Below are 24,810 nucleotides of genomic sequence, written 5' to 3' on the forward strand. Positions count from 1 at the left end.
AAGGAAACGGGAAAAAGATGCTCAGGATTATTTTGGGCGTAAAAGACAAGCTTGAAAGTGGGTGCGACTGTTTGCATCATTAGATGTTTCAAAGTTACAAATCATATTTTGGATAATTAACACAGTGGGATAGGAAGGACAAAACAATATTTTTGTTACATATTATATTTTTATCGCTTTTTGTTGATTAATCATATGAATAGAGGCTGCCTTGCTTCAACTCTGCCTTCTGTTCTGTATCTTCTGCTTCAAAATGTCCATTAAGGATCCAACTGTAACATGTCATCCAATTAAACTTTCCATGGCTTCTCTTTTCAAGTCATTTATTTTACCAAACTTGCTGCTCTAATCAAGTTGAAGTCAAAGTTTACACACTTGATATTTCTTTTCTTTTTTTGGTGAAAACTTTATATTTCTTTTTAGTAAGTCATGTCTATTTCAAAGTTGTTAAGTTTGTTGACATGTTACAATGGGTCCAGCCCATGATGGAAGAACACTCTTTCGGTGCAATCAAAAGGGATATCATTGCCAACATAATGATGAAACCAATATAATATTAAAAGGACAAAATGATGATGCTTTTGGTGGGAGACAAGGTGCAATGATGGAGAGATTATTTGTCCAACATCATTATGGTTTTCTTTGGCATGCACGTGGATGTTCTTTGGAGATAAGAATCAGCCTTCTTTCATTTGGTTATATAATGGGCATGCAAGTGTGCATGCGGCAGAGAAAAAGAGAGAGAATTTTGTGAAGTGTGGCACCAGAAGGAAGAAGCCGTGAAGCAGAGAGAGAAGTGAAGAATACCATCTGACAAGCCATCAGCAATTCCACTCTAATATTGTGAGAGTGAGAGAGAGTTAATTGTGTACTACTCTAAGTGTGTGAGAGAGGTAAAAGAGAGGTAAAAGAGGGAGAGTATAGTGTGGTGTCATTGTACTTTCTCTGTGTGTATCATCAAGCCCTAGGTATTGGCTTGGTAAGATCTTTCCTGTTGTACCCATTATTTTGTTATAGTGGAAGAAGTTTATACTGCTGCCCCGTGGACGTAGGCATTGCCGAACCACGTTAATTCCTGGTGTTCTTTATTTTTCTGCTTATATTTGTTGTTTGAGTTGTGAAGATTTCCATTCTAGCACTAATCGATCCTAGCAAAGTTGAGATCATAGTCCAGATGTGGGTTAGACCGATTGATCAAAGCGATGTGTCTATTCCTTTGCATCCGAGTTCGTTTCCTCTCTTCACAAATTAGGCTAGTTTAGAATACGGTTGTCAAAACAACAAAATTGAGAAGATTGAAATTCACGGAATTGAAGAAAAAAGATACTGCAGACCAAATTTGCAAAGATTACCACGAAATGATTTATATAAATTTATGTTTTATTTATTGAAATTGAAATCGAATACAACATACTCTTTAATCATGACTCCAAAGTGCAAGTCAAAGACCTACTTTGGTATGATAAAAAAGAAAAAGAAAATGAAAGGCCACACACACTGCTCAATAAACAGAGAAAGCAGGACACGAGTTGTTGCCCCTGTAGCATGCAGTATATTTCATTTAAGGTTTTAGTTGTAGGCATCTGGGTTGGCCACAAGGTAGTTCTCAATAAGCTTGAACAGACCAGTTGCCTTCTCTTTCCCAGCCTTAACATCCTCTTCCTTGATCTCAACATCGCCAGTGGTGTGGTAGTTGCTGGTGCTCTTTATGATGGAACCTCCATCAGCAGATGCCACCAACTTAATCTCATAACTGATTTTCTCAACCTTGTCTGAAAGAGCATCTCCTTCAACCAAACTGTAGCTGTACACAAAGTTATCTTTGTCAAGCCCGTCGATCCGGTGCTTCACATAGCTGTAATGACTTCCTGTAAAATGAGGATTATAATTAGAAATTAAGAGATTAATGCTTTCAAGATTTATGTTCTTAATTAAGCAAACAAGTTAAACTTAGAAGAGGCAATGGCAGAAACCAACCTTCACCAAAGCTAATCTTCTTGATGGTTCCAACACCTCCATCTCCTTCAACAATTTCAGCACTTTTCACTGACTGGGGAGCAATCTTGGGGATGAGGGTGTCAGCTTCAAGAACAAGGGCTTTGAACAATCTTGGTGGGGGGATGACTGAGGTGGACTCGTCTGCGTATGTGAAGACACCCATGATGAAGATGATGATTTGAGAGCTTAGAAAAGAAAATATGATCAAAGAAAGAATGAATGTGGAGGAAGCTAAGAGAATGATTGATATTGGTGTGAGGAAGTGTGAGCACCAGAGGTGGTATTTATAGGTTAATGGGGAAAGGCCAGATTTGTAAAATGGCTTTCATGAATAAAGGAATTTAGACAAGTTTATAATTTTCCAATGGTTCTTGTCCATATGAAAAGGAAAATATGATTTTCAATGAAATACAGCAATATTTGAGTCAAGGAAATAAAGCCTCCAGTAGATGTTGATTTGAAAAATTCAACTATTCCAACTGGTGTGCTAACTTAATAATATCTTGATTTCTAACAGGATGTTCTAAATTAACTTGTCTGTCTAACAAGCAGAGTCTATTCTGAATGCACATGGACTGTTTTCATGATCAAATTCAAAGAAGGATTAGTTACATCCTTTATCTCTTTTTGTTGATTAACTCTGCCTTGTGTATCATCATTAATTACATATTTTACCTCACTTAAGGATCCAACTGCAGAGATTATACAATAGTGTATTGTGATTGGCTCCCTATCCCTTTCCTAAAAATGTTGAGACCTTAGTTTGTTATATTTCGAAATTCTCTACCCTTTCCTTTGGTATTATAATTAAATGATTTTTGCTTTGTTAATTGAGATTGATCAAATACAATACTACAATTTATCATAACCCCAAATGCAAGCCAAAGGCTGCTCCGGCATGACAGAAGAAAAAAAAGCCAACCCTTAGCCAACGACAGAGAAAGCAGGACACCAGACTGTTGCTTGTAACATGCAGTATCTCATAGATTATTTTAGTTGTAGGCATCAGGGTTGGCCATAAGAAAAAGAATGTGAAAAGGAGGTTAGATTTTTCAGTTGATTGAATGAGAATATTATTGAGTCAGCAGCTCAGCACACCAGAACATTCTATGAAAAAATTCCAGCTAGTTGTAATAAATTGGAATTTTTGAAATCAACTTGTAGAGGTGGCTTTCTTTGACTAAAATTTTCACATGGGAAACAACCACTGAACTTATATCCATTGGGGTCACTTTACACATCAGACTCTTCACCCTTAACCTATAAATACTGTTAGCATATGTAGTTGTCATCTTGTGGAACACAAGACAAAACACAAGACACTCCTTGTCTCATGGCACACTTGTTTCAAGGAAGACTTTCTTTCCTTGTCTTATGGAGTACTTTTCTTGAAGTGTGCAGTCCTTGTTTCCTGGAATGTTTCATGGAGGACTTTTGTATTATTGTAGGATATTACTTGTATAAATGTATGATAAGAAATAGAAACAAGTTAACGGGTTGAGATAAGAAAAATGAGCAGTTCTCATTCTCTCTACACTCTCCACTCTCTCTACTTAATATCCTCCCTATTTTCCACTTGTTCTCTCTATATTTTCCAACTTTCTAACATGGTATCAGAGCAGCGATCTTGTAATTGCTGACTCTTGTTCTGAATCTTTGCTACCTCCATGGGAGAAGATGTTTTTTCCCATGCTGGAAATAGCACCACCAACCCTTCTCAACCTACCTACCTAGAAGCATTGACGACACCGATCCCAACCCAGAAACCGACCCCAACCCAGACACCGACCCGACCGACTAGCCTCACTTGGACGAGGTGTTGCCACCGACCCGACCAACCGACCCCGATGATCCAAACCTCGACCCCGACTGACACTGCACGATATGAAAAAGATCAAAAAAGATGTGAAGCTGGAAGTAGTGACTCTGGCTATGTGTTTCATATTTCGGATGATAGAAATTCAACGGGCTAGATAATTGATTCCGGAACAACCGATCATATGACATTTTATCCTGATGATTTTCTGCATACTAGCCAACCCAAATGAACTAGTATTGCTAATGCCAATGGAGTTACTTCTCCTGTGACACGAGCTGGCACTGTGGCTCTCTCACCCTCTCTTTCATTATCTAATACTTTACTTGTTCCATCTCTATCAAATAAGCTAATGTCAGTTAGTCAGATTATTGAACAATTGAATTGTTGTGTACTAATCTACCCGAGTTTTTGTTTACTTCAGGATATTCACACTAAGGAGATAATTGGTCGTGGTACTATGAGAGAGGGGCTATATTATGTGGAGGATCTTAGTACAGGCATGGCTCACAATGTGACACATACCTATGATATCAAACAAAAGCAAGTCTGGTTGTGGCACCGTCGATTGGGGCATCCATCCTTTGGATATATGAAGCATATTCTACCATATTTATTATCAGATTTTAAGGACTCCGACTTCAAATGTGACACTTGCCTTTTGGCTAAAAGTCACCGTGTGCCCTACCCGTTGAGTTCAAGTAAGAGTACTACTCCGTTTAAGTTAATTCACTCTGATGGTTGGGGCCCTCACCTATAACTTCTCATTCTGGCTTCCGGTGGTTTGTGACGTTTGTGAATGATTGTACTCGGATGACATGGTTGTACTTGATGAAGAGTAAAAATGAAGTGTTTACTATGTTTTAGTCTTTCCACAAACAGATTGAAACTCAGTTCTCTACCAAGATCCGAGTTCTCCGCTCTGACAATGGGGGCGAATATGTCAACCATGACTTTCAAACGTACTTCCAGATGCACAGCATGATTCATGAGACGATTTGTCCTCAAACACCACAACAAAATGGGGTTGCGGAACGAAAAAACCGACATCTCCTTGAAACAGCTCGAACACTACTGATTGGGGCTCATGTTCCCCGCAACCACTGGGATGATGCCATCATCACGACAGTTTATCTTCTCAATCGTATGCCTTCGTGAGTCTCAGACTTCCGGACTCCGCTCCAAATGCTTGCCAATTATGGGCCCCTGCCATCAGTTTCGATGCTTCCACCATGAATCTTTGGTTGTGTGGCGTTCGTTCATCTCCATAAAAATTAATGTAGCAAACTTGATCCCTGTGCGCTCCGATGTGTTTTTATAGGATATGCTGCTCATCAGAAGGGATATTGGTGTTATCATCCCCCTACTCGTCGTACCTATGTCACCTTGGATGTCACTTTTATGGAGTCCAAGTTGTTCTTCCAGGACCCGATGTCCAACTCACCGCTTCAGGGGGAGATACAGAGAGAAGCGCAGACTTGGAGCTGTCTCGAAAATCTGGAAATTCAAGACTGGAGCAAAACGATAGGTCACATAGACCACAATGACCGGTCGCCTCGAAACAATGAGCCACGCGATCCGATCTGTCCAGAAACGACCAATCGCGAAGACCCCAGCGACCGGTCGCCTCGAAGCAGTAAGAGCGGTAAGCCATGCGATACAATCTGTCCAGAAACGACCAATTGCGAAGACCCCAGCGACCGGTCGCGTCGAAGCAGTAAGAGTAGTAAGCCATGCGATACATTCTATCCAAAAACGACCGGTCGAGAAGACCCCAGCGACCGGTCGCCTCAAAGCAGTGAGCACGACATTTTTTCTAGATACATCGACGATTGTGATGAAGACCCCCCTCACTCCATAGTACCCACTGATCAATCTCCTACGAATAATCCTGAGGTAAGTGCTTCTACTACATCTACTAATTTAGTTGATGACTCTGTTAGATACCAATTACCTGTTAGACAGAACCGGGGAAAACCACCAACTCGATATTCTCCAGATAATGGCAAAGCATCAAAGTATCCAATTGCAAACTATGTGTCTACTGAAGAATTGTCAGAACCTCTCAAAGGTTTTATAAATCAGTTATCTGCTATTCACATTCCAACCAAAGTGACTGAAGCATTAAAGGATCCGAAATGGGTTTTAGCAATAGAAGAAGAGATGAAGGCTCTGGAGAAAAATCAAACATGGACACTGGAAAAATTACCTCCAGGGAAGAGGACTGTCGGATGTAGATGGGTGTTCATTGTGAAACACAATGCCGATGGGTCCATTGAACGCTACAAAGCAAGACTTGTGGCAAAAGGATACACACAGACTTATGGTATCGACTATGCAGAAACCTTTGCCCCTGTTGCAAAACTTAACACCGTTAGAGTACTATTGTCCATTGCAGTAAATCTTGACTGGCCTCTTCACCAGTTCGATGTGAAGAATGCATTTTTGCATGGAGAACTCACAGAAGAAGTATACATGGATATTCCACCTAGGTATGCTACATCTACTCATGCTAATGTGGTGTGCAGGTTATGAAAGGCATTGTACGGATTGAAGCAGTCTCCCCAGGCATGGTTCGGGCGATTTACCTTGGCAATGAAGAATTATGGTTTTAAACAGAGTAACTCCGACCATACTCTATTCTGAAAACACCAGAAAGGAAAGATAACGGCTCTAATAATCTATGTTGATGATATGATTATTACTGGGAATGATAAGCAGGAAATCTCTCAACTACAAGACTGTTTGGCAAAAGAGTTTGAAATGAAGAACCTTGGTGGACTCAAGTACTTCTTGGGCATTGAAGTTGCTTGATCGAAGCAAGGCATATTTCTCTCCCAAAGAAAGTATGTTCTAGATTTATTGGCAGAAACAGGAATGCTAGATTGCAAACCCGTGGACACCCCAATCGTCCAGAATCACCATCTTGGAGAGTATCCTAATCAAGTACCCACTAACAAAGAAAGATATCAAAGATTAGTAGGGCGATTGATCTACTTGTCACATACCTGACCTGACATCGCATATGCTGTAAATGTTGTTAGTCAGTTTATGCATTGTCCAAGTGAAGACCATATGGATGCTGTTATTCGAATTCTTAAATATTTAAAGTCGGCACTTGGGAAAGGACTTATGTTTTCCAGAAATGATCATTTAAATATCAGTGGCTATACCGATGCAGATAGGGAAAGGAATATCACAGATAGAAGATCTACATCAGGTTACTTCACATTTGTGGGAGTTAACTTGGTGACTTGGAGAAGCAAGAAACAGAATGTAGTTGCCTTATCTAGTGCAGAAGCCGAATTCAAAGGTATGACCAAAGGAATTTGCGAACTCCTTTGGTTAAAAAGATTTCTTACCGAGATAGGATCTGCCTCTACATCTGTGACGAATCTGTATTGCGACAACAAGGCTGCAATATCTATTGCACATAATCCAATTCAACATGATCACACCAAACATGTTGAAGTGGATAGACACTTCATTAAACGGAAACTTGAGGCTAAAGAAATTCAGTGTCCCTTTGTCAAATCAGAGGATCAGTTGGCAGACATATTAACCAAGGCAGTTTCTTGCAAAGTGTTCCACAATTCACTGGTCAAGTTGGGTATCGGTGACATCTATGCACCAACTTGAGGGGGAGTGTTAGCTTACGTAGTTGTCATCTTGTGGAACACAAGACAAAACACAAGACACTCCTTGTCTCATGGCACACTTGTTTAAGGGAAGACTTTCTTTCCTTGTCTTATGGAGTACTTTTCTTGAAGTGTGCAATCCTTGTTTCCTAGAATGTTTCATGGAGGACTTTTGTATTATTGTAGGATATTACTTGTATAAATGTATGACAAGAAATAGAAACAAGTTAACTGGTTGAAAAAAGAAAAAGCAGCTCTCATTCTCTCTACACTCCCCACTCTCTCTACTTAATATCCTCCCTATTTTCCACTTGTTCTCTCTATATTTTCCAAATTTCTAACAAATACCACCTCCAGTGCTCATAGCTTCCAACATCAAGTAATACCTTGAATTTCATTCTTATTTTTGATCATTTTCTAAGCTCTTAAATCATCATCATCTATCATGGGTGTCTTCACATACGAAACCGAGTTCACCTCAGTCGTTCCTCCTGCTAGGTTATTCAAAGCCCTTGTTCTAGATGCTGACAACCTAATCCCAAAGATTGCTCCACAAGAAATTAAAAGTGCTGAAATTGTTGAAGGAGATGGAGGTGTTGGAACCATCAAGAAGACCAGCTTTGGTGAAGATTTGTTTACTTTCCACCATTGTCTGTCTCTCTACTAATTAACTTTATCTTGAAAAGCACTAGTGTCATAATTTCTAAAAAAATTGACATTAACCATCCTGAATTTTCAAATTACGGGAAGTGAATACAGCTACGTGAAGCACCAGGTTGACGCGCTTGACAAAGATAAGTTTGTGTATAGCTACAGTTTGATTGAAGGAGATACTCTTTCAGACAAAATAGAGAAAATCTCTTACGAGATTAAGTTGGTGGCATCTGCAGATGGAGGTTCCATCATAAAGAACACCAGCAGCTACCACACCAAAGGTGATGTTGAGATCAAGGAAGAGCATGTTAAGGCCGGCAAAGAGAAGGCCCATGCTTTGTTCAAGATTATTGAGACCTATCTTGTGGCCAACCCTGATGCCTACAACTAAAAACATCTATAGGGGCAACAGTCTTGTGTCCTGTTTTCTCTTTTTCTTCAATAGTGTGGCTTTCAATTCTTTTTTCTTCTTTATCATTTGAATTGCACTTTTGGAGTTAAGATTGAAGAGTAATGTTGTACTTAATTTCAGTCCCAATAAATAAATAAAATGTAAATTTCAGTACTTCTGTTTTCCCCTTTTGAGTAATTGTTACCAACTAATAGTAAGCTGTTTTTTTAATTCAAAACTAACAATGACTGAGGAGGGCTAAGATTTTAAGTGAATCAATTTTCTTGACAACATGATGCTGGTGCAGTCAAATCTTCACTAACATGTGAAAAACCCCAAATTTTTTATATACTGAAATTGTTGATGTGAGTCTCCTAATTAATCAAGGAGATTTATTTCCTTAATTAATTAAGGGATTTACTTCCTTATTTTATATAAACAAATCATTATTGTATAATTAGGAGATACTATCCTAATTGATTACTGTATCTATTTCCTTGTAAAACACTTATGTAAACTCTTAGGTTGCCTCTAAACTTTCATATCAAATTTCTCATATTCAAATCTAAAACCCTAAATCAAATTCCTTATATTTAAATTCCTCAAAACCAAGTCCCTAAATTCTAAAGTCCTCAAATCCTCTTATCAAAATCCGTAAACACATACCCTCAAATCTTATATACATACCTCTCAAATCATATTCCTACATCAAATTCATACATACTATTCCTCAAATCACATTCCTCCAATCAAATTCCTTACATTCTCATATCACATCTTATTTCCGCTGCGATGTCAAGAGCCCCTATGATTCTCTCCCTTATTGCAGACTCACAGAAGCATGCGGTCAATCATGCTGACCCGACTACCCGGGCTCGTGCTTCTATTGCCACCACCAAAGGTTCTGTTTTTCATACGTCCTCTCAAAAATCAACATGAATTATCGACTCAGGTGCTACAGATCATATGACATTTGATCTTGGCCAACTTATTAGTCGCAAATCATCCACTCTGTCAATGGTGTCTAATGCTAATGGTACCCCCCCCCCTCCCTGTGGTTGGGGAGGGCTCTCTATCTCTCTCTACTTCCCTACATCTAGATTCTATATTGTTTGTTCCATCCTTGGACCATAACATGTTGTCTGTTGCACAACTTACTACTACTTTGGGGTGTACTGTAACATTTTGGCCAAATCGTTATGTTTTTCAGAACATCCTTATGGAAAAGACAATTGGTTGTGGTACTCGGCGGGGCAAACTCTACCACTTGGACTGGGCACTAGATACTGAGACCAGGGTTGGTCAAGCTTTCACAACCAGTGGAACCCGTTTTGAGGGGGAGAGAGACAAAGTTTGGTTATGGCATAAACGTCTTGTGCATGCCTCGTTCAGTTATCTTAAGAGGTTGTTTCCATCATTACTTTCCAGTTTTGATGTTTCCAGCTTCCAGTGTGATACGTGTGAATTGGCTAAGAGCCATCATGTCTCATTCCCATTAAGTTCAAATAAGAGTTTGGTTCTGTTTTCTCTTGTTCATTCTGATGTTTGGGGACTTGCTAAAATTGCCACTCCAGCAGGAGCTTGATGATTTGTCATGTTTATAGATGATTGCACATGCATGACTTGGGTTTCCCTTCTCAAAACTAAAGGGGAAGTCAGTTCCAAGTTTCAATAGTTCCATCAAATGGTGGAGACTCAGTTTCATGCTGGAATTCAGGTTCTTCGTTATGACAATGGCGGAGAATTTCTCAATCATGATCTTAACCAATTCTTATAAGATCATGGCATCATACATCAATGCTCATGCCCCTACACTCCCCAATAGAATGGAATGGCTGAAATGAAGAATAGACATTTATTGGAAGTAGTTCGTGCCTCTCTCTTTGGTGCCAATATGCCTCGATCTTTTTGGGGAGAAACCGTCGTCTCTGCAGCATACCTCATCAATCGGATTATCTCTAGTATCCTAAATTTCCGAACACCACTTCAAACACTTTGCCACCATATCCAAATACCTCTCACTCCAAACCTGGAATCCCGGATTTTGGGCTGTGTTGTATTTGTCCACTTACATGATTACTAACGAAGCAAATTGGATTCCCGAGCCGAAAAGTGTGTTTTTATTGGCTATGCACCTCATCAGAAAGGATACCAGTGTTCTCATCCTCATAGTCAGAATGTCTATACCTCCATGGATGTTGTGTTTCGGGAACATAACTTATATTTTTCAACAGCACAGAAGGAGAATCGAGAATCCAACACTCCTCAAATTCTCAATTTTTTTCCCAGGACGTCACTCTGCTTCAAAACGATAGGTGGCAAGAGGAAAGTGACTGGTCGCCCCCCCTTAGTTCTTTGAACATGGAGAACCTGCTTCAAAACGATCGGTCGCTAGAAGACAACGACTGGTCGCCAGAGGAAAATGATCAGTTGTCTCCACGTTGTCAAACTCAGTAGGAGGAAATTAAACCGTTTTATGAGATTTTGCCAGCTCCAATACCACACCAATCACCTACTGTGGAAGTCATTTAGGTATCATCTTTCCCTGAAACTGATAACACTAATGAAATATCCCATGATGATTTGATTTCAAAAGGCACAGAGCCTACATATCAGCTTTCATAAATGAAGAACTGTGGCAAACCTCAAGTACAATATGAAGCAGATCTTAAAGCCAAAGGGAAATTCCCCATCAATAATTATATATCTCTCAGCATATTATCAGAGGCACGTGTGCACCATGAATGAAGAAATGCGAGCCTCCAATAGAATGTCACATGGGAACTCGTGCCCTTACCTCATGGAAAAAAGACAGTAGGATGCAGGTGGATTTATACTGTGAAACTCAAAGCAGATGGATCCATTGAAAGATATAAAGCTAGCTTAGTGGCGAAGGGGTACACACAGAGATATGGGATAGACTACCAGGAGACCTTTGCCCCAGTAGCCATGATTAACATTATTAGAGTTCTATTGTCTCTAGCAGCAAATCTCGATTGGCCATTACATCAGTTTGATGTCAAAAATGCATTCTTACATGGTGACTTGGAAGAAGAAGAATATATGGACCTACCACCAGGATGTAATTTAGCTCATGACAAGAAGAATCACGTTTGCAAGCTCAGAAAGTTATTATATGGATTAAAGCAATCTCCTAGAGCATGGTTTGGCAGATTTACTAAATCTATGAAGAATTTTGGATATACACAGAGTAATTCAAATCACACCCTATTCGTGAAGCGTGATGGAAGAAGACTTTCTGCATTGATTGTTTATGTAGATGATATAGTCATAACTGGAAACGACACCGGAGAACAATTGAAGCTGCAAAAGTATTTGTCTCAGGAATTTGAGATGAAGGATTTAGGTGATCTGAAGTACTTTCTCGAAATTGAGGTAGCTATGTCAAAAACTGGTATATTTCTATCTCAAAGGAAGTATATAATGGATCTACTCATTGAAACAGGAATGATTGGGTGTAAGCTGGCTGACACACCCATTGAGATGAATCACAAGTTGTGTGAAGACATGGACCAAGAACCAACTAATAATGAACAGTACCAACGCCTTGTTGGAAGGTTGATATACTTGGCACACACAAGACCATATATTGCATATGCTGTGAGTGTGGTTAGTCAGTTTATGCATTCACATAGTGTTTTTCATAGGAATGCAGTTGATCGGATCTTAAGATACTTAAAGTCAACCCCTGAAAAATGATTAATGTTCTCAAAAAATGGAGATCTTGAAGTTGTTGGATATACAGATGCTGATTAGGCTGGTTCCATTACAGATAGACGTTCTACTTCTGGTTACTTTGCATTCGTGGGAGGTAACCTAGTCACTTGGCGGAGTAAAAAACAATATGTGGTTTCTCGGTCTAGTGCAGAAGTAGAGTATCGAGGAATGGCTCACGGAGTTTGTGAATTATTGTGGATCAGAAGACTCTTGACAGAATTGGGCTTCAAGTCAGAAAAGCCAATGGAGTTACATTATGACAATAACTCAGCTATCGATATTGCCCATAATCCAGTTCAACATGATCGAACCAAACATGTTAAGGTGGATAGACATTTCATCAAAGAAAAAATTGAGAATAAGATCATCTGCCTACCATTCGTAAAATCAGAAGATCAACTAGTAGATGTCTTAACAAAAGTTGTTTGTGGAAGAGTATTTCATGACTCACTTACCAAGTTGGGCATTAGTGACATATATGCACCAACTTGAGGATGAGTGTTGACGTGAGTCTCCTAATTAATCAAGGAGATTTATTTCCTTGATTAATTAAGGGATTTACTTCCTTATTTTATATAATTGACAAATAATTGTATAATTAGGACATACTATCCTAGTTGATTATTGTATCTGTTTCCTTGTAAAGCACTCATGTAAACTCCTATATATACCTCCTTATGGAGAAGAATAAAACTTAACCTAAAGTATTCAAACCATATTCATATTTTAGCATAAATGGTTTAAAATGAGGCTGAGCATCTACGAATTGGACGAACGAGAACCAAATTCTTATTGTCGGTGTAGAACAAGTTTTCTACCACTAAAACTGTGAGCACACTTTGGTCACTCAATTCAAATATTACTACTAAAACAAGTTTTCTTACTTGTTGAATGTCTTTGGAAACCTCATAAAAACAATGCAGAAAATCCTCTAAAGAACTCTAAAACCAAAAACAAAAAAATTCTTTAAACTCAGGGTTATTCGAAGCAATGGTCCCTCAACTATACCCGAAGTTACATTTTGGTCACTCAATTCAAATATTAGTTGCAGAGGTCACTCAAGTAGGTGTTTTGTTGCAACATTAGTCCCTCTGTCAAACTTTGTTAAATTTTCTATAAAAAATGAGGGTAAATTCGGAAATTCATCCACAACCCTCCCCTTCCTCCACAATCCTCCATTGCCGCAACAGTCGCGACGAAGCTCGCTACCACAACACAACCCACACCCACCATTTCTCTGCCCACTACGTCCCCTTCAACGCCAACCCTTCCTCTGCTGCTGCCGTCGACTCCGAGTCCTACTCCCTCGATGAGATCGTCTACCGATCCAACTCCGGCGGCCTCCTCGACGTCTAGCACGACATGGCCGCCCTCAAGAACTACGACGACAAGTACTGGCGCGACCTCTTCGACTCCCGCGTCGGCAAGACCACCTAGCCCTAAGGCTCCGGCGTCTGGAGCAAGAAGGAGGGGGTCTTACCCGAGATCGACAGCGACGATATTGTCTCCTCCTTCAAAGGTAACTCCAATCTCTTTTGGGCCGAGTGTTATGGCAAATAGTTTCTGGGCATGAATGATTTGTGGGTCAAGCACTGTGGGATTAGCCACATCGATTTATTTGGCCAACTCTTTAACAGTTTGAGATTAGAGGGTCATAAAACCACCGCTATAGAGATTTTGCGGCAATTTGATTGGGAAGTGCCTGACTGGGTTATAGTTCCTCCATTCATCAAATACCATGGGACTTGTTTGCTGGTAGAATGCAAGACTTCATAATCCTTCCTCCATTTATTGGGTTGCGGCAATGGAGGAATGTGGAGGAAAGCGAGGGTTGTGGATGAATTTCCGAATTTACCCTAATTTTTAACAAAAAATTTAACAGTTTGACAAAGGGACTAATGGTGCAACAGAACACCTACTTGAGTGACCTCTGCAACTAATATTTGAATTGAGTGACCAAAATGTAACTTCCGGTATAGTTGAGGGACCATTGCTACGAATAACCCTTAAACTCATTAATTCCCTGGTAACTAGTAAAATTCAGAAACATACAATGATTTAGACATTAATGAAAATAGTGTCGTGAATCTTCATATTGTGGATATATGCTACGTTGTCCGCAGTCGCTATGCCCAACAACTAGCTAGCTAATTATGTTTATCAATTCTCACTAGCAACTTGCTAGGCATTTGCAACGACAAATAGCGTAGCAAGAAGCAGGCTGAGTGCCATTCCAAACAATGGAAAATTGGAAATGGCTGGGTTTTTTTTATTTAAAAAAAAAGACCATTTTTATTGAGAGGGGCGATAGCATACTAAACTCACACACACTATATGGATGCTAGGACTCAAACCCAGGACCTTACCTAGGGGAGCAATTGCTCCAACTAGGTCCTTTGCAGAGATGGCTAGCTTTAGTTGATACTTGATAACTCAATTACATAAACCTATCATAAAATATCTTCCACGTCTCTACACTACCTTCCGCATTTCATCTTAAGAATCCTTAGGTTTTGAGGATTTGGGCCACTTCTGGTATCAGAGCCAAACTTCCGGGAAAGAGATAGGATTAAGGTTTTGGTTAAGTTTTGCCACCACAGTTTTTGACATTTTTGGTCAAGTCTCCTTTACTGACTAGTCATCGTGTCAAGCTAGTAGCCGCGTACAGTCCGTTGTAGCCGTAGGCATTTGTAGGACTCAGGCAGGGAGCTAGTAGACCTTAAATGGAGAATCAGAAACCGGAAAACCAAATGGCAAGCCTTAAGCAGATCTTGTCCAATCGCCCTTCTAGCAGTGCAAGCTCTAGTAGCAGTTCTACCTCTAGAACCTTGAGAGTAAATAATTCTCAAGAAATCACCATGAGAGACGTAGAAAAAGAACTCTCAAACTGGAATATACCCAGGGTCCCGAGTTTAGGTCTGATTATTCTATAAAGACCGTAGGAAAGACCATGTCAGTCATTGATAGTAATGACAGCTTCCAATTGTTTACACAACGACAAATAGATCAACATATTGGAAGAAATTATAACTACCTACACATATGATTAGTCCAGGTGACTGTAAAGCCTCTCACCAGAACCGGGTTGAATAACTCAGTTCTCTTATGTGTACGAGACGGAAGACATAAAAAGTTCTACAGCATTCATTCTCATTGATTTTTAAAAGCAATCTTACTTGATTAATTTGATCTCCCGGTGTATGAATTCTCAAATGGCATACAAGAAAAACAGAGTATATTTGAATCAAAATAGGGCATGCTTGCTTTGGTAACTCATTTGGGTAATAAAGTTAGAGAAAAAACTTGCAAATACTATAAGAATATATGATGATATTCCTTTTATTTATTAGAGAATGAAAAAAAATACAACAGTCACACTTTGATATAACAGAGGCCTCCAAGTGCAAGCCCTTGGCCACACACAACAAGGAAAGAAAAGAAAAAGGAAAACAAACATCACTGAATGATGACTCTGGAAGCAAAGACTCTCTTCAACATGCTACATTTAGTTGTAGGCATCTGGGTTGGCCACAAGGTAGTTCTCAATAAGCTTGAACAGACCAGTCGCCTTCTCTTTGCCAGCCTTAACATCCTCTTCCTTGATCTCAACATCACCTGTGGTGTGGTAGTTGCTGGTGCTCTTTATGATGGAACCTCCATCAGCAGATGCCACCAACTTAATCTCATAACTGATTTTCTCAACCTTGTCTGAAAGAGCATCTCCTTCAACCAAACTGTAGCTGTACACAAAGTTATCTTTGTCAAGCCCGTCGATCCGGTGCTTCACATAGCTGTAATGACTTCCTGTAAAAGGAGGGTTATAATTAGAAATTAAGAGATTACAGCTTTCAAGATTTATGTTATTAATCAAGTAAACAAGTTAGACTTAGAAGAGGCAATGGAAGAAACAAACCTTCACCAAAGCTAATCTTCTTGATGGTTCCAACACCTCCATCTCCTTCAACAATTTCAGCACTTTTCACTGATTGGGGAGCAATCTTGGGGATGAGGGTGTCAGCTTCAAGAACAAGGGCTTTGAACAATCTCGGTGGGGTGATGACTGAGGTGGACTCGTCTGTGTATGTGAAGACACCCATGATGATGATTTTAGAGCTTAGAAAATGATCAAAGAAAGAATGAAAGTGTGAAAGGATTAGATGATTGGCAGGGATGATATTTGATGCTGGGAAATGTGAGAACCGGAGGTGCTATTTATAGATTGAGGCTGAAGGTCAGGCTGTGTGAAATCTCAGCTGTATATCAAAGACTTTAGACAAGAAAATGAAAGTGAAAAGACTGTAGATTTTTCAATTGTTTGAATAAGGATATTATTGAGTCGGCAGTCAGCAGACTCAGCAGCACACCAGTTGTGTTGTAATATTCTGATCATCAAAAAGGGCAAGTATACGTCCAATATGATATATTGCTAGCCAATCAGAATGGACTGTGTACGTGGACATGTGTTTTAGAACATTCTATTAGAAAATTAATTAGCACATCAGCTGGTTGTAATAAGTCGGAATTTTTAAAATCAACTTGTAGAGGTGGCGTTCTTTGACTAAAATATTCACATGGGAAACAACCACTGAAAACTTGTCCAAACAACTTTATATCCATTGGGGTCACTTTACACAATAGACACTTCACCCTTAACCTATAAATACTCCCTCTGGTTTCCTCACACCAATATCAATCATTCTCTTTTAGCTTCCTCCACATTCATTCTTTCTTTGATCATCTTCTAAGCTCTTAAATTATCATCATCATGGGTGTCTTCACATACGAAACCGAGTTCACCTCTGTCATTGCTCCACCTAGGTTGTTCAAAGCCCTTGTTCTAGATGCTGACAACCTCGTCCCAAAGATTGCTCCACAAGCAGTTAAAAGTGCTGAAATTGTTGAAGGAGATGGAGGTGTTGGAACCATCAAGAAGACTAGCTTCGGTGAAGGTTTGTTTACTTTCCACCAATCTCTCTCTCTCTACCAACTTGTTTTTCTAGTTAACATGTTTCTTCAAAGCAGCATTGTCTCAATTTCTATAAAATTGACATTGACCATCCTCAAATTTTCAAATTACAGGAAGTGAATACAGCTATGTGAAGCACCAGGTTGATGCGCTTGATAAAGATAACTTTGTGTACAGCTACAGTTTGATTGAAGGAGATGCTCTTTCAGACAAAATTGAGAAAATCTCTTATGAGATTAAGTTGGTGGCATCTGCAGATGGAGGTTCCATCATAAAAAACACCAGCAACTACCACACCAAGGGAGATGTTGAGATCAAGGAAGAGCATGTTAGGGCTGGCAAAGAAAGGGCCCGTGCTTTGTTCAAGGTTATTGAGACCTATCTTGTGGCCAACCCTGATGCCTACAACTAAACATGTCTGTGATATTGCATGTTTGGACAGCAATCTTCATCTGTCGTCCCTTTTTCTGTTTTGTCAACGGTGTGGTTTTAAAGAGTAATGTACGTGTATTTGATTTCAAGTTTTTAATAAAGAAAATTTGACACAATTAATTTGATTTTCTGTGAAAATGTATGTGCAGAATGAATCCCACATCTATATATTATGAGTTAAACAACAATTTGGAAAAGAAAATTATATACATTAACATTTAACCACAAAGCATTTGACAAAAAGTAATAAAGACAACCAGTTCAGAGGACATTTTACCAACTTTGCTATTGTTCAAAACAAATACAAATCAAACTGTCTGCTGCATTTAGTATGATTCGTTCAACGTTTAAACAAAATAACGTCATCGTTTGTAGAATGGATCCGAATCCTCTGCTCTGATATTCTTGGACATGATCTACTTGACTTTTGTCCTCCACATGCCACCTCATTAAAATTTAATCTTTTGAGAAAAAACGATAGTAATTATTGATGAAACATAACAAAGTACAAAGTCACAGAAGAGCCAAAATGGGTACGACATCTCCAGTGACCAAACACAACAAAATGTTGATTTGATCCTTTAGTTTAAAGAATATAAACTGGACACATTATCCTTAAAATAAAAATCCAATTTACTCCTAATTAAAAGTGGAAAGAATATCCTAATTAACCTGACCCCTCGTTTGCTATTTTTTCTCCTTCTTCCTTTCTTTGCACGTTTGCCCCCAAAAATCTCAATGTCATCAATCCAAACTTTCAATCTTTCCCAAAAGTAATTCGAGTATTGATGAGTAGTACATTCTTTATCTTCTTTTCTTTAGTCCCTTGTAACTTGAATTCTCTTTTATGTGTTTATGACTTTGGATCGGATTCAAGAAATTTTAAGAGAATAAAAAAAGATATAATAAATAATATGTTAGATACAAAGCAAAACTATCTATCAGGAACCATTTGTTATTTACAGAAAAAAAAAAAAAAAAAAAAAAAAGCTACAGCCTATACTCACCATTGTGTTGTTCACAATGGATTTTTTTGTCATCATTTTGTGTAATTTGGTACCAAATGCAAGTTTGGACATATGGGCTTTATTTAATTTTTTTTACACAAGAGAAAGAGATGTTTATCGAGAAAGAAAAACTTTTGGGAAAATGAAAGAGATCATGTAGAGTTGGGAAGATCGATGTTTATATACAAGTTTTGAGGGAAAGAAAAACTTGCAGAGATGTAAAGGGGAAGAAGAAAGACTAAGAGCATCCACAATGATGCTCTCTATTTCTTAGCTAAAATTTAGCTAAAAATATAAGAAAGCTATTTTAGGAGCTCTCTAAAAAATTTCAACTCCAACCATACTCCCTAATTTGGAGAGTCATAAATGCTATAACTCTTTTTTGATTGGTCCATCTCTTTAAAAATAAAAAAAAAATTAGCATTAAATAAAGGTTTGAAATACTCATTAAATAAGGCAGCATTAAATTATAGGGAGCCAATAGGAGTACTTTCTCTCTCCTCAGATTTAGGAGCTCCTAGAGGACTCTCTATTTTAGGAGGTGGATAGGGAGCATGGTTGGAGTTGCATTTTTACAATGCCTCCCTAAAATTTGTCTAAGGAGGTGATTTAGGGAGCATATTGTGGATGCTCTAACAACATTAAGTGTGGCATTAGTTCAATTAGGGATTTTGTTTTTCCTTTCTAATTTTGAGAAAATTGAGTTTCTGTTTTAGGAGTGTTGTGTCAGTTTTATATCCCTTGGATTAAATTTTAGTCAAGTGGCACAAGGAGGAGAAAAACCAAGCAGATTGTGGCAAAGAAAATCCAAGCAGAGGATCCGAATCCCATTAAAACCTTTCTAGGAAAACCACTTGGGACAAACCCCAGGGTAAGAAAAAGTACCACACATGTCAAGGACTAACAAGAGAGTTCGACGCACACCACAAAAGATCGTTACAAGAACAAAAAAGAAAAAAACCAACTAAACACCAACATGGTAGACCCACAAAGAGAATCGCATCGCATTCCAACTATCAAAAGAAGCCATTTATGAGAAAAACTCATATTCCTTTGACTGCCACGAACTGCAAAAACACACCAAAGACCGAAACCCATTAGAACACATGTGGCTTTGGCATTAGTTCCTTTGCATGTGGTATTTTTTATTTTTGAATTTGGTGTCATATTGCCTATTGCCTATTGCCTACTGCATAGGTGTGTATATATATATATGTGTGTTTTTTTTTCTTCATCTTTTTGATAATGTGTAAGAGTATTTTATGTACCTTTATATATATATATATAGGTAACATACAATTTTATTTTGTCTATTTTTTGTATCTAACTTATAGGTAGTCTTCTGATTTATGTTCCTAACTTATAGATAGTCTTCTTATTTATGTTCCTAACTTATAGGTAACATGATTTATCACTAAGTTTTTTCATTGCTAATAATAACATTATGTACTTGTATGTCAGGTACATAATTTAATGTTGGTACTTATCTGATCAATTGGTATATTATGTGGGTCTCTACTTTTTATTGATTAAATTGTATTTTATCCATACATTAGGAATATTATCAAGGAAAGAATTCAACATTTAAATTTTGGAATTCAATTATAAGGAAATAATGCATTACATTTAGATTTTCAATGTGTTTTCCTTATTTACCTCAAAAGATAAAATCGACACAACAAAAAAAGTAATAAATGTCAAAGGACCTACATCTATAAAAAAAAAAATGTGTGGACTAAACCCTATGATAATCTTATAGATATTTATGTTGCAAAAATGGGCATAAAAGTGTATGAGATTTTATTGCTATTGTTATTGTTTTAAAATTAATTTTGAAGCAGCCAACAACTATAAAAGCATTAGCTAGTTGGCTGATATTTTTGGAACCAACCTCAATTTATTGAGAATTAGATCTTTTTACACTTACGGAGAAATTAAATATGCCTATATATATTTCCAAATTTTCATTACATATTTATGTTGTATTTAATTACCCAGATTTTGTGTGGAAATCATTTTGTGACGATTTCAGTTTTGAGTAATTGGTTTTATAACTTCTGTTGTAGAAGCTTTCCACTGGTATTTAAATGAGAATTAATATAGTTTTATTATTGATTTTAAGCTAAAGGTTGAATCCAAAAGAATTAGTGTTGCAGCGTCAGTTTTTGTCTAAAGCTTCATATTGATTGCTTCAATTGTTTTGATTTCATTTTACACTGTTGGGCACTACAGATTTGATTTCCAAACTATTCTTAATTGCGGCTTTATGCAATTAATTGCAACTTTTTTTAATACCATAAAACTTGTTGGCATAAGCTTTTTCATTGGTTATGCAAATAGGTAAACACTTGATTGCTACAGCAAGTTAATTTCTTTAACAGTGTCTATGAAGATCAAGATAAGTGATCTCTACCTTCATCGCTCTAAAATGGAAATATAGTATATGATCAGTTAAATTTTACAGAATGCTTTATTTCTTTTACTTTGAATTTTGCAATCTTAAGCTCACTAGTTTGTGACATGAGATTCATACTAATAGTTGTAAATCTATATTTGAGTTTTTGAAAACTATAAAACGGGAGCTTTCTCTTATGTTGGCTTATCATTATCTTGGAAAATTAAGTTCTGGAGAAAGAAGCAGTAATATTCCAAGGAATTTCTTCACGTTTTTACTTGTGATTTAACAAGATTTAATTGTTTTTACTTGTGATCTAATATGCTGGAGAAGGAATTAATGGAAATTAATGGTGCTTCTCTATTACTTTTGTAAATGTATAATTATATATTTCAGTGAGTTTGAATTAGTGTGCCTTCTTTATTTCGTTGAACTCGACAACCTATATTTAAAACACATTGATGATTCCCTTAACTTGTGGGAGTTATCGTCCTAAGAACCTTTTATCAAATTTTTTTATTTTATATTTTTGTGGTCAACATTGGAAACATAATGGATTTGCTTTACATATTTTAAATGTGGGGGTGCTTTATATTCATGACCTTGATATTACCTTCAAGTAATTATTAAATAAGTATTTTTTGGCGAACTTGTTGTGTTGTTGTGAAGTTTTCTTATATTATGAAATTTTATTATGAGACTAATTTGTCTTCATTTTTTATATGAAAGTGTGTGCAACTAATGATGATTTTGGTATAGAATTTTGGTGGAGACATCTTATTGTCTTAAAGGGTCATATTGAGAATCAAGGGGATATAGTGACAACTTAGATATGCGATCATGATTTCAACTATTTGTAGTGCACAAAAAGGGAGTAAGAGTATCCTGAAATACTTAATATTTATAGTTAAATTTATTTAATGAATTAAGCTTTATATTGTTGTTCATAAGTGTCAACATGTGTACTACCTTCAGAAACTCATATTTAGGTACCAAAGAATTGAGAGGTACTCTTGATCATAAGATTTGATGTATGATGTATTTTCATTATATTTTAATGTACACCGATGCGTATGTAATTTCCAATTATATTGAGATGAGATCCATTAATCATTTGTGTGCAATATTCTGGGAAATATTTCTAATAACATACAAGTTTAGAGCGCGCTAAAGTGGAGAACAAAGACATGACCCACATTATATATGCCTTGTGAAGACTAGTCATGATATGCATGCCGCGTGGAGGAGGCTATTAATACAAAATGTCGAGGGGGATGTGCTTAAGCCCATAAGGGAGTCACCAAGGGAGGTAACCCAACTTCTGTATACAGTCCCGCTCACCTAAGGACCTAAAGATGAGGTCGTGTGAGGTCCTATTTAATAAAGGGCATTGGATTAATCCAATGACACATAAGAAAACCCACTCAGACTCGAAGATTTTTTTCGATTGAGCAACTATCTAGTTCATTGATTTCTTGCTAATGTGGATGAATAAAAAATTCAGAATCAGATGATCTGAGAAAAATGCCATTTCCGTGGCATACTACTCCATGAAAACAGATAAGAAAAAGAGAAACAAAGATTGGATTTTGTTATTGTGGAAATAGAAAGAAAAAACGGGGCGAAATATTGATTCTGTCGTCCAGTTGGTGATGGATTGATATAAAAAAACAAAACAAAACAAAAATGAAAGCCGCACCAATGAATGAAGATGGAAAAAGAGGTCACAAGAACTTTGTTGCTCTTTGCAAGCAGTACTGTGACAGAGTTTTACTTGTAGGTTGCCCCAAATGGTACTTCTCAAAAGCCTTGACCAAACCAAAGGGTTATTTCTCGATTTATGCGTGTCATCCTTATCATTCCAATTTTATGGAATCTTTACTTTGAATTAGTAAATTTTCATTAGTAAAAAAAAGATTGAAATTCACGAAATTGAAGAAAAAAGATACTGCAGACCAAATTTGTAAACACCAGCAACTGATTTTTGCTTTATTTATTTAGAATCAAATCAAATAGAAACATTACAATTTATCATAGCCTTAGGTGCAACCCAAACCAGCTCTGGCTCGATAGACCCAAAAAAAAAAAGGAAAAATGAAAGCCACACCAATAAAATGACAGAGAAAGCACATGCAGTATATTTCATTTAAGATTTTAGTTGTAGGCATCTGGGTTGGCCACAAGGTAGTTCTCAATAAGCTTGAACAGACCAGTCGCCTTCTCTTTGCCAGCCTTCACATCCTCTTCCTTGATCTCAACATCACCTGTGGTGTGGTAGTTGCTGGTGCTCTTTATGATGGAACCTCCATCAGCAGATGCCACCAACTTAATCTCATAACTGATTTTCTCAACCTTGTCTGAAAGAGCATCTCCTTCAACCAAACTGTAGCTGTACACAAAGTTATCTTTGTCAAGCCCGTCGATCCGATGCTTCACATAGCTGTAATGACTTCCTATAAAATGAGGATTATAATTAGAAATTAAGAGATTAATGCTTTCAAGGTTTATGTTATTAATTAAGGCAAAAAGTTAGACTTAGAAGGGGGAATGGCAGAAACCAACCTTCACCAAAGCTAATCTTCTTGATGGTTCCAACACCTCCATCTCCTTCAACAATTTCAGCACTTTTCACTGATTGGGGAGCAATCTTGGGGATGAGGGTGTCAGCTTCAAGAACAAGGGCTTTGAACAATCTTGGTGGGGGGATGACTGAGGTGGACTCATCTGCGTATGTGAAGACACCCATGATGAAGATGATGATTTGAGAGCTTAGAAAATGATCAAAGAAAGAATGAAAGTGTGAAAGGATTAGATAATTGGCAGGGATGATATTTGATGCTGGAAAATGTGAGAACTGGAGATGCTATTTATAGATTGAGGCTGAAGGTCAGGCTGTGTGAAATCTCAGCTGTATATCAAAGACTTTAGACTTTGAAAATGAAAGTGAAAAGGACTTTAGATTTTTCAATTGAATGAATAAGGATATTATTGAGTGAGCAGTCAGCAGACCCAGTTGTGTTGTAATATTCTGATCATCAAAAAGAGCAAGTATACGTCCAATATGATATATTACTAGCCAATCAGAATGGACTGTGTACGTGGACATGTGTTTTAGAACATTCTATTAGAAAATTCCTTGCAGAGGTGGCTTTCTTTGACTAAAATATTCAATTCATATCCATGGGGTTTACTTTACACCACAGACACTTCACACTTCCTCACACCAATATCAATCATTCTCTTTTAGCTCCCTCCACATTCATTCTTTCTTTGAACATTTTCTAGGCTCTTAAATCATCATCATGGGTGTCTTCACATACGAAACCGAGTTCACCTCTGTCATTGCTCCACCTAGGTTGTTCAAAGCACTATGATGGTTTGGTAAGTGTGGTTAGCATTGAAGAGTTGGGCTAATGGGTTTGGCTATAGGCTCGACTTTGATTAATAATATTTATATCAATCAAAGACTAGGGCTTTGGGCCTTGGGGCTCTTGGGATCTGGAGAAATTTAATTAAGACACCCAAACGAAAATAAGAAATTTATTGGGATCCTTTTTTTCTTTTAAATATTTTTCCCCGATTTTCATTTATCGATAAGAGTAGTTTAAGACACCCAGAGTAATTACCCATATAAAGAATTTAGCACTTTCACATTTGACAATGTACATGTACGTACGTATTTTTCATGTTTAATATACGTATTTCTAACAAAAGTTTCAATAAGACACACAAAATTAACGTATTATACAAATAATTCTCACCTACTATTGAATAA

The 24,810-nt window shown here is 37.6% G+C and overlaps 5 protein-coding genes across 5 annotated transcripts; 2 read left to right on the forward strand and 3 right to left on the reverse strand.

The window, feature by feature from the left end:
- Positions 1–1,362: 1,362 nt before the first annotated feature.
- On the reverse strand, positions 1,363–2,241 carry LOC110750236 (major strawberry allergen Fra a 1.08). Its single transcript, XM_021950533.2, has 2 exons — positions 1,978–2,241; positions 1,363–1,868 (listed from the first exon to the last, which is right to left on the reverse strand). The coding sequence occupies exons 1-2, from the start codon at positions 2,159–2,161 to the stop codon at positions 1,570–1,572; spliced, it is 483 nt and encodes a 160-aa protein (XP_021806225.1). The 5' UTR covers positions 2,162–2,241; the 3' UTR covers positions 1,363–1,569.
- Positions 2,242–7,897: 5,656 nt separating this feature from the next.
- LOC110750238 (major strawberry allergen Fra a 1.08-like) lies at positions 7,898–8,497 on the forward strand. Its single transcript, XM_021950535.2, has 2 exons — positions 7,898–8,085; positions 8,203–8,497. The coding sequence occupies exons 1-2, from the start codon at positions 7,898–7,900 to the stop codon at positions 8,495–8,497; spliced, it is 483 nt and encodes a 160-aa protein (XP_021806227.1).
- Positions 8,498–15,545: 7,048 nt separating this feature from the next.
- LOC110750237 (major strawberry allergen Fra a 1.08-like) lies at positions 15,546–16,428 on the reverse strand. Its single transcript, XM_021950534.2, has 2 exons — positions 16,149–16,428; positions 15,546–16,039 (listed from the first exon to the last, which is right to left on the reverse strand). Exons 1-2 carry the CDS (start codon positions 16,330–16,332, stop codon positions 15,741–15,743), a joined length of 483 nt encoding a protein of 160 aa, XP_021806226.2. The 5' UTR covers positions 16,333–16,428; the 3' UTR covers positions 15,546–15,740.
- Positions 16,429–16,910: 482 nt separating this feature from the next.
- Positions 16,911–17,753, forward strand: LOC110750230 (major strawberry allergen Fra a 1.08-like). The gene is made up of 2 exons (XM_021950526.2): positions 16,911–17,184; positions 17,315–17,753. Exons 1-2 carry the CDS (start codon positions 17,001–17,003, stop codon positions 17,611–17,613), a joined length of 483 nt encoding a protein of 160 aa, XP_021806218.2. The 5' UTR covers positions 16,911–17,000; the 3' UTR covers positions 17,614–17,753.
- Positions 17,754–22,995: 5,242 nt separating this feature from the next.
- On the reverse strand, positions 22,996–23,883 carry LOC110750228 (major strawberry allergen Fra a 1.08-like). The gene is made up of 2 exons (XM_021950525.2): positions 23,598–23,883; positions 22,996–23,488 (listed from the first exon to the last, which is right to left on the reverse strand). The coding sequence occupies exons 1-2, from the start codon at positions 23,779–23,781 to the stop codon at positions 23,190–23,192; spliced, it is 483 nt and encodes a 160-aa protein (XP_021806217.1). The 5' UTR covers positions 23,782–23,883; the 3' UTR covers positions 22,996–23,189.
- Between the last annotated feature and the right edge of the window lie 927 nt (positions 23,884–24,810).

The sequence above is a fragment of the Prunus avium genome, chromosome 1 (assembly GCF_965620075.1).
Source record: "Prunus avium chromosome 1, drPruAviu1.hap1.1, whole genome shotgun sequence".
Lineage (NCBI taxonomy): Eukaryota > Viridiplantae > Streptophyta > Magnoliopsida > Rosales > Rosaceae > Prunus > Prunus avium.

Excerpts from the sequence above, each read along its gene's own strand:
- LOC110750238 (XM_021950535.2), top strand. The coding sequence starts at position 7,898 with ATGGGTGTCTTCACATACGAAACCGAGTTCACCTCAGTCGTTCCTCCT. Across the intron at positions 8,086-8,202 it reads ACCAGCTTTGGTGAAGATTT|TGAATACAGCTACGTGAAGC; the intron begins GTTTACTTTCCA and ends AATTACGGGAAG.
- LOC110750237 (XM_021950534.2), bottom strand. The coding sequence starts at position 16,332 with ATGGGTGTCTTCACATACACAGACGAGTCCACCTCAGTCATCACCCCA. Across the intron at positions 16,040-16,148 it reads GAAGATTAGCTTTGGTGAAG|GAAGTCATTACAGCTATGTG; the intron begins GTTTGTTTCTTC and ends CTCCTTTTACAG.
- LOC110750230 (XM_021950526.2), top strand. The coding sequence starts at position 17,001 with ATGGGTGTCTTCACATACGAAACCGAGTTCACCTCTGTCATTGCTCCA. Across the intron at positions 17,185-17,314 it reads GAAGACTAGCTTCGGTGAAG|GAAGTGAATACAGCTATGTG; the intron begins GTTTGTTTACTT and ends TTCAAATTACAG.
- LOC110750228 (XM_021950525.2), bottom strand. The coding sequence starts at position 23,781 with ATGGGTGTCTTCACATACGCAGATGAGTCCACCTCAGTCATCCCCCCA. Across the intron at positions 23,489-23,597 it reads GAAGATTAGCTTTGGTGAAG|GAAGTCATTACAGCTATGTG; the intron begins GTTGGTTTCTGC and ends CTCATTTTATAG.
- LOC110750236 (XM_021950533.2), bottom strand. The coding sequence starts at position 2,161 with ATGGGTGTCTTCACATACGCAGACGAGTCCACCTCAGTCATCCCCCCA. Across the intron at positions 1,869-1,977 it reads GAAGATTAGCTTTGGTGAAG|GAAGTCATTACAGCTATGTG; the intron begins GTTGGTTTCTGC and ends CTCATTTTACAG.